We start from the raw sequence: 14177 nt of genomic DNA on the forward strand, positions 1-14177 counted from the left end.
CGTCTTTTTTCCTCAGGCAAATTTCTATTTTCAAGCAGCCTTTTTTGACGATTTTTTTTAAATATCATTCGAAAGGTATTGTTGTCCTGGACTTAAATTTAAAAAAATATTTCACCTGTGATCGTTTTTTGTAAAGTTACGGGTGTTTAATGATTGCAAATTTGGGACAATTAACGCGCTAGAAACTTCGTGGTGGGTATTAACACGTAAGCTGAGATTTAATTGTCTTAGAAATTGTTCCAAATTGGATTGAGGCATGCTATTTGGTGTATTCAATACTTTGTTGTATGCGCACTTTGTTTTTAACATACGCGGTGGGGTGATTTTCAAAACTCTAAATAATTAAATTTTTCTATTTTTGAAATTTTTTCAGCTCATTTAAAGGGAACACTTTTTAAAAGACAGTCGGGACGTTTAGGGCATCTCCCTGATACGATCAGTTTTGTTGATTATATTATTTCCTTTTGCAATAGTAAGTTGTGGGATTGGTTACTAGGTACAAAATGCTCATATGTTTAACCGTTGAGTTGACTTAATTCGTTAAATGGGATGGCTTTTTGTTACTAGGTACCAGGGCGACCAGTTAACGAGATCCCTTTATATGACTCAAGTTGTAGCACTTGATATTTGATCCTAACAGACAAATCAATCCTGCTCAGAAATTGATGAAAATTCAAGCAAGGAGTGCCAATTGGTCCGAATAATTGTGTAGTAGATGCGAAATATGTCGCTTTATAGTTTAAAATGTGTGGGGGGAAGTTTTTGGAAGTGTTAAAACTTATTCAGATATTTTGAGGTGGAGTTGGAACAAACTGGGTAACGTCCTGCTATCAGCAGTCTTGCTTTTCTAAAATATATGCCCAAGTCGTAAGCAGCGGACTGATTAGGCAGGAAAAGGTTTGCACGTTGAATTGAGCCTAGAAATATGAACCAAAAGAAACGTTACTTGATACAAAAGCATATTTTGATTTTCCTATCTACTTTGCGTCAGGTTTTTGATATTCATATCTACTTTGCTTCAGCTTTTTGATAGTTTATTTAGTCATAGAAACTTTTCCTGGAAGGAAGACAGTTTTAAAAAACGTTTAAAAATCTTCAATCAGAAAAGATTAAAATTGGCTCGCAGAATATGCTGCTGATCTCGGAAATTCGAAACATACTTACATTTTATATACATCAAAGTCTACTTGACAAATTCAAAGGCACGCGAAGCATCCGGGGCTTCGCTGTGTTGTTGATAGCAATCTTATATTATTTTTAAATGATCAGCGTAATGCAGTTTTTTGTGACATCGTTGGATATACCAATATTCAAAACAGAGTATATTATTTGCTCGCGCTTTTTTTGTATTTGTTTTTCATTGGCGCTACAAAGGCGGCTAATGCTTGTACAATAAACGCTTTTGCACAGCAACTACGCTTATTTACGGCGGATGAGTCATACATACATTGCTTCAATTGTACCATCGTGCCTCATACAGAACATGTAAAGAAAACTGAGTTAGCAACTGAATTAAATCAAACACATTTGGTTGGTATGATGTCAAGTTATGAATGTGTTAAAACACAGCCCTCATTTTAGATGCAAAAGTTGCAATTGGTTAGTAAATTATAAAACATGCTGTTACGCACGCATTGTTTCGAGTTATTTTTTAAAGACCATTTGTACAAGAAAAATTTTCTTAATTCGTACACAGCGTGTTTTCAGACTTCTTGAACATATCATAGTTGTACAAAGTATCAGCTTTACCTAATTCCGATTTTGGAAAAACAGCAAAAATGGCGTTTGATGACGATTATATTCAACGAACGGGCACAGTTAGATCAAATTTGAGTTACACCAGCACAAAAACTCTCCCTGGAAAAAGTTCATACACAATATATTTGCTGGATGGACAGCCCGTGCAAATACAAATTGATCGAAAATCAAAAGGTCGCGACCTTTTCGAGACATGCTGCGCGAATATGGACACCCCAATTGACGAGAAATTTTACTTCGCGTTGTCGTTCGATATCAAAGAACACGGTAACTTGCGACGAACTTGGATTGACTTCAACAAGCCTTGTGCAAGACAGATGATCAATGCTCCTAACAAGGCTCTCGCGATGAACGTTAAGTTCTACCCACCCGACCCCACTCAGTTGTTGGAGTACACTCGGTACCTGTTCTACCTGCAGCTTAGAGATGACGTCTGCAAAGGAAAGATGCAGCCCATGATTTTGGGAACGCAAAAAGTTCTAGGATCCTACATCTGTCAAGCGGATGTCGGCGATTACCAGGAAGGTGAAAATTATGATTTCCTTTATGATTTCCCGTTCGGTCCCGGAGATAACTCAGCCGAAATGGTCGAAGGAATAATTGATATCTGGAAAGGTCATCGAGGCATGACCACCGGAGAAGCTGAGTTGAATTACCTAGAGAATGCTAAAAAGTTGCCGATGTATGGAACGGAGCTCTATCCTTGCGAAGACGCAGATAATATCGAAATTGATCTGGGTATAAATTGGTCCGGAGTTCTTGTTTTCAAGAACAAAACCAGAATCAACCGTATTTCGTGGCCCAAGGTTCTGAAGATATCCTACAAGCGTGATTATTTCTACATCCGAGTTCGACCGGCTGAAAATGACAAGTACGAAAAGACCATTGGGTTCAAAACGGAGGGCTACAAGGCGGCCAAAAGGCTTTGGAAAATATGTGTAGAACATCACGCTTTCTTCCGATTGGTCAGAACCGAACCAAAGTCGAAGAAAATAAAGTTTGGTTCTAAACCAAATATGACTTTTCAAACTGAATACCAGGTTCGAAAGCATAACGAGACGCTAAGAAGTCAATATCAGACATTTGACAGGTACAATACTATGGACACTGTGAGGAGTTTGAGTTTAACCAGAAGTGGAGGTCAGGGAAATTCAAACCGACGGGCATTTTCAATGGATGAAATTTTAGGCCCTGATGAAGGCAGGAAAAATCGACATGAAGACGAATATGTCATTGAACCAAGTTCAAACGACCAGTTCCAACAAATGTACGACAAACATTTGCCCCTGGAAATTGGAAGTGACAAGAATCAATACCTGGCTAGACTCGAATTGATGAATGCTCGAGATTCGACAGCCAGTCAACAGGAGGCAACGCCTCCACCTGCAGAGGTAGCTCAGCAGGTTGAAAGGGACAGTCCAGCGGACGATTCAAAGAGAAACAGAAATGACCGCCAGTACAATTCGTACAGAAATACAACTACTGCGAATCCAAGTTACCGGAACGACAGGAACCAAGATGATCATATCGAGCAGCAGCAATTCGGTAGGATGAGTCCGAATGGAGAAAGAGAAACGGGCCTTACTGAGCAAAGATTGTCGCCTGAAAACATGGAAAACATTCCTATCAAGGAAGAGCACCCAGAAAAGGTTTACGAGCGTCAGCCTGATTCTGCCGCAGAATCAGGAATTAAATCTGGTCTCAAATTGGGCTTGGGGGTGTTCAAAAGAGGCGATAAAGATAAACGCAGTAAAGATAAACCAGCGAAAGAACTTAAGGAAATAGAAAAGAAGTCGAAGAAAAACAAGAAAGACAAAACTCAAGCCGAGTTGTCTCCTGAAAGGCCTTCTGCACAACATCATGAAGGAGAACGAAATTTTGATCCCAGTTTTGATGCTGGTTTTGAAAGGGAGCCCCATCGTTTTGCTCAAAAATCATCTTTCGAGAGAATGCAAGAGCAGGGTGAGCTTAGCATGGGATCTGACGCTGATATACACGGTCGACAGTCAAGTTATGACAGAGACGGAGCACGATCCAGACCGAACTCCAATTTCAAATTTGAAACAGAGCCGCTTCGTGGAAAACAGGGAAAATACGATGCTGGTAACCGATTCGAAGGACCACCTCAGAATCGGTATGAAGAAAAATACAGGATAAGCGATCCAACGGACGAGAGTTCGAGGTATCAATTCGATCAGGAAGATGAAGACGAAAGACCACCAGAACCAATAAGACCTCATTTGAATCCCACTGTAAGCGCATCTGATTCATTTGAACACCCAAATGCCATCACTGGATCACTTCCGAAACGGGTAATGCCCCCAAAGCCAGTTGGATTTTTCGACAGATCACGGTACCCAAAAAGAGACGATTCAGCTCAAAATCAACCTCCAGTTACTCATAGTCCGAGGAGATCTTATGAGACAAAAAGCCCAGATGTCAATCACGGTTATAATGCTCAGGACAGGAATTCAGGAAGCAATGATTTAATTCCTGGTTCTGGAAGGTTTGAACGAGCAACTGGGGACATTAAAGGAACTACTGATATAGAGTCTGATCGGTACAATTTGTACAAAAATAGAACAAAGCAAAATTACGAGGATCCAAGCTACCGCTACGATTTAGACACAGATTCGTACAGAAATGATTATAATAGTTTTGAGCAGCCTAGGGTGAGTCCCAATGCAGAAATGGAAATGGACCTCACTGAGCGAAGACTACCTAATCTAGAGAATCGTTACCATGACGATGAAAACCTGGAAAACTTAGGTCCTAACGAGGAACAGCATCCAGAAAACTTTTACGCGCCTCAGCCTGATCCTCGTGCAGAATCAGGAGGTAAGTTTGGTCTGAAGTTTGGCTTAGGTGTGTTCAAAAGAGGCGATAAGTCCCGCGGCAAGGAGAAACCAGTGAAAGAACACCAGGAAAAACATAAGAAGTCGACGAAAAATAAGAAGGACAAAAATCAAGCAGATTTTTCTCCTGAAAGACCTGCTCAGTCTGATGAAGGAGTACAAAGTTTAGATCACAGTTTTGAAGCTGGGTTTGATGTGGAACCGCCTCGTGTGGCTCGAAAATCATCTTTCGAGAGAATGCAAGAGCAGGGTGAGCTTAGAATGGGATCTGACGCAGATATGCATGGTCGGCCACGTTATGACAGAGACGCAGACTTGGATTTTCGCAGAAATCAAGATAGAAATGAAGATTTGAGGCCCCAAGCTGTCATGGGCTATAGAGACATTGAAATGCGGCCAGATTCGAACGCTTATAACAGAAATGAAATGGGGGATAATCGAGATCAGAATTACGACATGGATTTGAGGCCACGTTTTGGAAGGGAAGAATTAGAAGTCTTACGTGCAGATCCACATAATATCAGAGAGATGAGCGGTGATTTGAGCATTCCTTTAAGAAAAACGGAAGCTCCTGTCGTGCAATCCAGGCCGAACTCCAGCTTCGCCTTTGGAAGAAAGCCCTTCCAGGGAAGCTACGAGGCTGGTAATCGATTCGAAGGACAGCCTCATTATCGGTATGAAGAAAAGTACGAGGGGAGTGTTCCAGCAGACGAAAGTTTGAGATATCGATTGGAAGATGAAGATGGAGAAGTAAAACCACCAGAACCCCCAAGACCTAATTTGAATCCCACTGGCAGCGCATCTGCTTCATTTGAACCCCCAAATTACATCAAAGGATTAATGAGAGATGAATACCAGAACCCAGCAGCAGACTCCTCATCGAGTCGTTTTAACTATCAGAAAAGAGGTGGTTTAACGTCATACGGTTTCAATGCTCAGGACAGAAATTCTGGAAGCAGTGATGTGAATACTGGTTCTGGAAGGCTTGAACAACCGAAATCCAATGAAGACAGATCATGGGACTCAAAAAGAGACTATTCAGCCCGAAATCAACCTCTTCTTGCTGATCAACCGGAGAAATCTATTGAGCCAAAAAGCGCAGATATCAATTTGAAAGCTGAATTGTCATTTGAGAGTTCGCGAACTGGCGAAATGAGAGATGGTTACCAGAAACCAGCAGCTGAAGCCACATCGAGTCGTTTTAACTATCAGAACAGAGGTGGTCTAATGTCATATGGTTCTAATGCTCAGGACAGAAATTCTGGAAGCAGTGATGTGAATACTGGTTCTGGAAAGTTTGAACGACCATCCGACTACAAACCAGCAAACGCTAAACAGTTTGGTCAGACTCAGGTTTCAACATCAAGGTTCGAATCACCAAAGGTCAATAGGACTGAGGTGTCTACCAGTGGACTCAAATCAGAGTCACCTCCTGTTCAAAAACTGATCGATGACAGTAAGTTTGACATATTGTTCGAAAAGCCTGTTTTCTCAAGAACGGACGATGAAGATCTCTCTTCGAGAAGATCCACTTACCTGAATGCAAGAAAAGATTTTTTCAACAAAGCTGGGGCATCAGGCGTCAAAGAGAAATCATCATCCACTGTATATAAATCGCCCCCTGAAAGTCGAAACATTCCAGAAGTAGCATCAGTTAGTGTTAACAACTCAAATTCTGAAGCGTCAAAGGCTCCGCCTGTTGCACCGAAACCTCAGAAGGCTTTCAACGACCGTAGTTGGATCAGTGAGCGCCAACCGTACGAGCCCGGAACTAGAGTGTCGGGGCAAATGCCCCCCGGCGTTGCTGCAGTTCGTGGAATGGTTAAATCGCCGATCGAAAGCAGCGAAGACGAAATGATGACTCCAGCTGCTTTGAGTTCGGCAAATGGAACTTTGAATCTGAAAATCGCAGATTTGAGAATGGCTCCGGAAATACCAACAAAACCTTCACAGTTCGGGAGTAAAAGTATTCGATCGCAGCCGGAGACTAGTTCTAAAGTGTTTGTAAACAGCTCGGGAGATAATGGAAGTGGTTATTACTCTGAAAGCAGAGTTTATTCTCATGAGTTCAACAGCAATGATGACGCACACTTCAATGTTCCACCCAGTGAAAGACCTGGGGCTCCTGGGAGGAACACGGGAGGTCTGAGTGATATCTTTAAGAGTCAATTTGGAGACGCCAGTCATTCGAGGGGTTCGAATGTTAAATATCAGACGGAGAAAGAAACCACAGTTCATACACGAACAACAACGCACACTGTGCGAGGTATGCCAGCCATGATTTTCTTCCGAACTTGATCGATAAATAACGTCAGTTTTGAAAAATAGTTCATTCATGTAATTTAATATAATAGTATCGTAGCTGCAGTAGTACGATTGTACGATTATTCGAAATAGGATTTAATGGTTGATTAAGTCAGCTACCAATATTGTCACGAAAGAACAGATTTTTAGCATGCAAGTTTTGGCCATATTACCTAGTAGATTTGGATTAAGCACTATAAAAACGTCAATTTTTAGCTTGTCTGTAATTACCAGGAACAAATAATCTAATCATATTTCAGTCTTCATTGTTGAATGCAATAAATTTCAAGCATTCGGTCTCTCCAGTATGAGGGACGCCACCATCATTAGCAATTGAATTCTAACTTCTCAATGTTTTCTAGTTTGTTCACAATAGTAATTAGCATGCGCGAAAACTTGTTTAACTTCATCACTTCGTAGCGCGTGATCAACTAACTTCTCTTTTGCCTAGGAACTGGGAATTTTCTAACATCTTATATGGATAACAACCAGCCGGACGATTATCCCCCACAGGCAACACAGTCTCGATTTGCCAATTCGCGACAATATAAATACCAGTATCAATCCTAGTTGATCCGCCAATGTCAACACTATGCAAGCATCATCAGGTGGTTACGCCACCAACATGCCAAACTGAATTTAAAATTGAAATTTATTAAAATATAAATTGCATATCGTTTGCCCTTTACCGCTTGCTTTTATCCATTTTCTATCCCAGCTTTTAGACACTGAGTTTCAAACCTTTTTAACTTTTCTATTTTCACATTTCTTTCACATATCAGAAGTTCGCCATTTCGATGCTAACTATCTTTCGCGTTCGCGTCTTGTGCTGAGTCACACTTAATCGTTAACATATCTTTGAAGCACAACAAAATATAAATTTGCGAGTAATATTAGATGTATATGAGGTTCATTTTGCATTAAAATGATGAATTACTATAATGATCTAATGAATTTGTTAGAATGCTCTTTTTATGACAAACATTTTAGTTAGAACTTATTTGGAATTTCATAAAATGTTTTGTAATTAAAGACTTTGCGGTCGTTTTTGTTTTGTCAGTGATATTGCCTCAACTATGTTTTTTTTCTGGCTCGAGATTAAAATTTAAGGGTTTTGAATGAACAATCGCCTTACAAGATTTGTTCAATTTTAAGCATTTCTAGCCGAATAAAAGAAATGCCGATGGAACATGACACCTCAAGTTGGGTAATGTTGGTAATCACTTAAGTTCGCCAACTTTGTATAAGGTTTTGGCACTGAACTTTTCTCGAGAAAATCGATGGTATTTTTCCGAAAGAATTTCCAATATTTTCGTGTTGGTCATTAAATGTTTTTTTTTGCTTAGGTCGTTTGTTTTTGTAGCAAAGCTTAAAGCTTTGTATTTTTATCTTTAAAATGCTATTTCATGAGTTAAATTCAGTGTCAAATTAGCTCGCTGGCAACCGGTCTTGGCGGTTGCTCACAATGTAAGCGCTCTTTAACAACAGATACAAGTATAAATCAGAATAAATAGTAAGATGTGAAACTTTGGCGTGGCAGTTCGGAGTGCAGCATTTTATGCCTTTTTGTGTCTAATGCAATTTAATCATTTTTTGTTGATTTTGTTCACGCTGAGTTTTATATGCTGGCTATTTGGTTATTGATAGTTTTTAAGTTAGTACTCCAAAAGTTTTTACCACGAAAATTTCAACTGGTAAAAAATCGAGCTTGGTAATATTATCTTTCAATTCTTGAGTTATGTTTAGGTTACTGTACTCATATAGTAATTTCAGATAAGGTACACCGTCTGCTCGTCACGCTATCTAATTTTCGACCGGATAGATTCGTGCAACTTCTTAGTCTAATACCGATCTTAATCTTACTCTGAAATCTCCTAGTCTCAATAGATCTAGTGTACACTGGTTTACGCGAGTTAGTTCCAGAATGAGAACAACTGTATACTAAGTTTAATTCAAATTGCTCTGGTGTTGAAACTACAAGTAGTTTCAACACTTTACAAATAAATAGGTTGTTAGTTTTATGGAATATGATTGGCTAGTATTTAATATTTTATAGAGATAAAATATCATACTATTAACCAATTATAAATACTAGTTTAGATCTGGTTCCACCCATCCGGGGTTTAGAGAGTTTTAGTTTTTGTTCTCTTATATTCATCTGCGATGGAGGATTGATGAAGTTCGTTTGTATGTCGCGAGCATCATTTCTGTTCCGTTCTTGGAGAAGGAAGCTCCAGGAAGCTGGAATCGTGGATATCAATTTGTCATTCAACAATGACTGTGACCGCCAACTGATTCCAGAATGGTTTGTTATGGTCGTTTGTTCTTGTTTTGTGGAGAATTGTGTTTCGGTCTCGTTTGGGAGTGGCGTGAAGTTCGAGCTTGGATGCAATGCCTGGTGACTTGGATCTGTACGTATACTTGAACATCGAGATGGCCATTGTTCTGTTGCAATGGATTTCCTTTTCTGCGATGCCAAATCGTACTCTAAATCCATTGAGTGTAGTGACTGTAGGCAGCATGTCAGGTGCGTTTTGCCATTCCGTAGTTGGAGTGTGATTGGGTTGTAAGATTCCTTGATGCTCGTCTTTGGGCTGTTTGTAATCTATATACTGCATTATACCATTTACATATACAAATCTTTGTTAATCCTATTTTTTTAGTTATGATCTTTATATTAGTTTTTATCGCAAAAGCGTTATTTAGTTCGGTTATTTTTAAGAGCTACTCACACTTGAGTAACTCTCGTCAAAAATAGTGTCGTGTGTGTCACAAAGCGTGGATGTAGCACGGTGCGTGAGGCCGGCTATAGAGCTTGCTCAGGACGTCCTCTTCTGGTGGGTTAGGCCAGAAGTGAGGCTGTTAGGTTGCGGTTTATGGTGTTAAGTTAGCTTGCGTTGGTTAGTTTGGATTATTATATAATTCCTTTCCAACCGGGTTGAAGGAAAATTTGAAACGTGTGATATTTGTTAAAGTTGTTATGAGAGTAAGTTGAAACTCAAGTTCAAGATTTTAAACAATTCTTTGTGGGCGAGCAGTGCGAATTAGGATAGAATTTGTGGGCGAGAGTATATAAAGAAGCGTCTGTAAAAAGGTTAGTACTGCTATCTGCAATTTATGAACAATTTGTATTAATTGACTACTTTTGAAATAAGAATATTTAATGCTTGATTTGGGGGTTGAAATTATTAAGTTATCTTCAATTTATGAATATTTACTGCTTTGGGGGAAAGAATTTATATATTAATTTACTGCTTTGTACGGGATAATTTTATTGCCTCAATTATGGACAGGTTAATAAAAATGAATGATTTTGAAAAAGAGTTTCTGTTTTTTATTTTGCTTTTTTATTTGTAGATAATTGATGATTGTGCCTATAAAGAAAAAGAGTTAGTGTTATTTGAATTTATTGTTTAAACATTGAATTCATATTACCTTAATCGTCGGTGAAGAAGCCATGGGGGAAAACATCATGGATGATATCGGATGAGATTAGTAGTTTAGCTAACAAACGAATGATGTGTTTAGTTTGCAAAAGTGGCCAAAGCAATTCAAGTGCTTTAATGATGTAACGTTCTTCAGTGTGAGTGTGAGGTGACTGTTCATACGGTTTGTTTTGTATTAGGTTATATAGTTTGTGATTGTAGCGAGTGTTATATATTAATTCTAGGATGGGAACTTCGACGGGCTGAAGGAATTCATGAGGGAAAATTAGTGGGCTGGATTCGTCTACGTTTATGAGTTTGTTTAGTGGGCAGAAGATATACATCTGGGCAATGCGGTCATAATTTCGGAGGGTGCCTTGTAGGTTAGTGTCTTTAATACAATAGGTGAAGTTAAGAAAAAACAGTGATGTGTATTTTGAGTTGATGTATTGAAATCTATGGTGAAGTTGTCGTGCTGGTGTATTGTGAGTGTAATGACTTTGAATAAATTTATAATAAGTGTACGTATGTGTTTGTTTAGTTCGTAACATGACTTCGTGTGAACAGTGCAAATCACGTTCTTTAGGAGTGAGGAAATGAAAGGTTAGTGAAAAATGGTTGAATTTGTTAAAGTATGATTCATAAGCAGTTGTATTGCGTAGTGCTGCAGAGATGACTTTGTCATATTTTTTATTTAAGATGTTGAGGGTGAAGGTGTATGAGGTTTAAATGAAAATTTTTTCGGTTAATTGAGGATTAGTGTATAGATCGCCAAGTAGACAATTGTCTTCATTTGGTCGGATGATATTGTGGTCGTAATAATCGATGGGGTAGTTATTTGGCTTTTGGTGCAGTGAATTTTGTTCGTGATTCTCTATCCTATTTGCGTGAATTGGCGTGGAGTTAGTGCTGTTGTTAGGAGGTAGAGTAAGGTGCTGCTTACTTCATTTTTATGAGGGGTGTTATTTAGTGGTAATGTTAATGGATTAGTAAAGTGGTAATAAGATGTCCATGAGAGTGTGGGATATAAGACATGCTCGTTGACATAGTTGGGTTTTTCATCGTTGGGGGCGGAATGGAAATATGTATATTGTGGGAAAAAGAGTAGGCATATTTGTAGGAATTCTTTCGTATTAGTGTGAAGTGGATGATTTATGTATGAAGTGGATGTTCCTGGGTTAGATGGTAATGGGGTATTTGGGAATTTTTTTTTGAAGGTTCGGAATGCGCGTCTTGTACTAGAGGATGGGGTTGATGGAGAAGTGGGGTTTTGGGAGGGTGTATAAGTTGAAGGGGGGTTGGAGTTGATAGTTTAGGTGATGTTAGGGATCGTGAAAGCTTGTGAATAGTTAGTGTCTGAGGGTGTTGCATTTGTTGGTGTTATGAAATTATCTAGTTCATGTGAAATTTGTGTGTGATCTTGGTCGTTGTTATCGGATGATTCACTAGTTAGAGGGGAATATGTGGGTGTGACGTGAAATGGGAGAAGGGGAAAGAGGTTCAGTTTTGACTTGGGAATGGAGAGGTTGAAAGGGAGGTTGGGAAATGTCCATGGACTGGGTTTGGAGTTTGCAAATTCGTCGGGTGTTTCAATATCGGAGTTGTTGAATTGGGAGATGGTATTTCATACTGTTGTGTTGGAATTAGTATCTGATTCCATGCTAGGTGAAAAGTTAGGATGAGGTGACTGAGGTGGGGGGAAAAGCAAAAAGTGGGATGATGGGGAGGTTGTTCTGAAGGTTGGCTGGGTGGGAAAATGAACGATGGAGGGATCCGAGCTGGCGGCTCATCGTGGGCTAAAAAGATGGTTATTCTGAGAACGAAATTTAGTGGTATGTGGTTGTTCTATAACTTGTTTGTATGTGTCATCTATATGTGGTTGTTGTGTTATTATATGTTGGATTGGGCTTTGTGGATAATTTGATCTTGAAGTTATGAGGTCTGATAGGGCAATATTTCTAAAATTTCGTGGTATTAATGATAAGGGGTGGTTATGGTTGAAATTTTGTAATTGCAGTGCTGTGGGCGTTGTATTTGTGTCATTTCGTGATTCGTCATATGCGTTTGGTGTTGTTGATAAATTTGTATTACATTCTTTTATTTGAGCGTCTAAAAGAATTTTATTGATTGATGTTGAAAATATTCCAAAAAATCCGGCGAAAAGTATGCGTGCTACGCTTGCTTGTTTATTTACTTGTGTGTGTGTTGCGCATATATTGTAGATGCCTTTTAAGAGAGAAAAGGAATCCAAGAAAATTAAATATTGCGTATAATATAGTCAATCTTTCTAAGATGTAGTAGGGCATCCTAGAAAGGCAAGAAGTTCGTTTTTCAATTTTACTAAACTAAAGATATTTTTTGGTGATATATCTTGTGGTCTGTATTTTTGGCCATTTAAATAAATGTAATCTTTTATGTCTTTAAAATATCCACGATAATCTTGTGCGTATATATCTGAAAAATATCCACGATAATCTTGTGCGTATATATCTGAAAAGCCTGCTGTTTCTGCAAGTTTGCGTAGATTTTGCTCTCTGGATTGTCGTTGGATTGTGTCCATTTTTGTAAGTAATTCCTGAAATTGTTGTGTTCGAATGTGATGTTGAATGTCTGATTTAGAGTATATGCCGATTGGTTGTAAATCAATATTGGGATTTCGGGCAATAGCTCTATTGCTTTCTGGTGAAAATTTTTTGAGTGGTTGCATGAGTGTGGGGTATGGTGAGAAGATAGTATTTATCTTCGTCAGGGTTTAGTTGTTCTGCATTGTGGCTGTTTTATGATCCTCATGGGACTGCTGTATCCCAAAAATAAGTTCTGCGGTAGAGTGTATCAAAGAAATGTACTACATTTTTGTACAATATTGGGATTCTTTTATAGCATCTTTTGTCTTCGAATACATACAAAGGTGATACTTTTTGGTACAGGTGTAATACCATAATATATTTCCTTCGTAGTCAAAAATTTGGATCTGTTTCCTGACAATAAATATCCTGCATAAGGGGTTTTTAGTACTGCTAGTGCAAGTGATTGTAAAATTTGTGTGCGTTCAAGTTCGCATAATTGATGGAGTGTTTCACGTTCTGTTAAAGACCTTTCTTGAAAAATTCTGCTTATTGTGTAATCTTATTTTATGTCTAAGTGTGTATCATAGTGGATTACGCCAAAATTCGTGTTGTTCATAAGTGATAGTTCCTGTAAGCGTGTACTGTTTGTGTCTTGTGGTCTAAATTTTCCACCAATTCTTCCTGTATTCTTTTGAAATTTTACTAGGACGTATGAGTTTTCGTCTGTGGTTGAGTGAGATGTAGCCATTTGATGTAATATTAATTTTCCTGTATTCATGTCGAAACCCTCTTCGTATTTGACAAGGATTTCTGAATATTGTGTTTTGTAAAGTGGTTTGGTGTATTTACATGCTAGTTCCGTTTCTGGGTATATTTGGAAACGTGTCAATTTATTTTCTATATTATTAATGTTTCTAAATTTAAATTGACTATGTCTAATTTGGTCAGGGTTTACATCTTCAAACGGGATTGATTCAATAAAATATTTTTGATGAATTTTTATCATTCTAGCGTGTAATTTTGCTACTTGAAATGTTGTACAACTGTCTTCAGGGAACCAAACGATTGTTTCTTGTGTGCGCGTAGTAGGATCGCAATATCCTTGGTCGTTTTTACAAGGGAGTCTGGTTCCTTGATAAATTATAGTGTCATCTTTTAAATCACGTGTTAGTTGTACTTTTTCAAGTTGATTTTTCCAATCAAAAAGCATTATTTCTTGGTATCCTTCATTTTTTTTTATCTGCTTTGAGGGATTGTTTTTTCCAATG

At 38.5% G+C, this 14177-nt stretch overlaps 1 protein-coding gene across 1 annotated transcript; it reads left to right on the forward strand.

Moving 5' to 3' along the window:
* The first annotated feature begins 1368 nt into the window (after positions 1-1368).
* LOC134842972 (uncharacterized) lies at positions 1369-7962 on the forward strand. The gene is made up of 2 exons (XM_063859520.1): positions 1369-6879; positions 7369-7962. Exons 1-2 carry the CDS (start codon positions 1779-1781, stop codon positions 7485-7487), a joined length of 5220 nt encoding a protein of 1739 aa, XP_063715590.1. The 5' UTR covers positions 1369-1778; the 3' UTR covers positions 7488-7962.
* The last annotated feature ends 6215 nt before the right edge of the window (positions 7963-14177 follow it).

The sequence above is a fragment of the Symsagittifera roscoffensis genome, chromosome 3 (assembly GCF_963678635.1).
Source record: "Symsagittifera roscoffensis chromosome 3, txSymRosc1.1, whole genome shotgun sequence".
Lineage (NCBI taxonomy): Eukaryota > Metazoa > Xenacoelomorpha > Acoela > Convolutidae > Symsagittifera > Symsagittifera roscoffensis.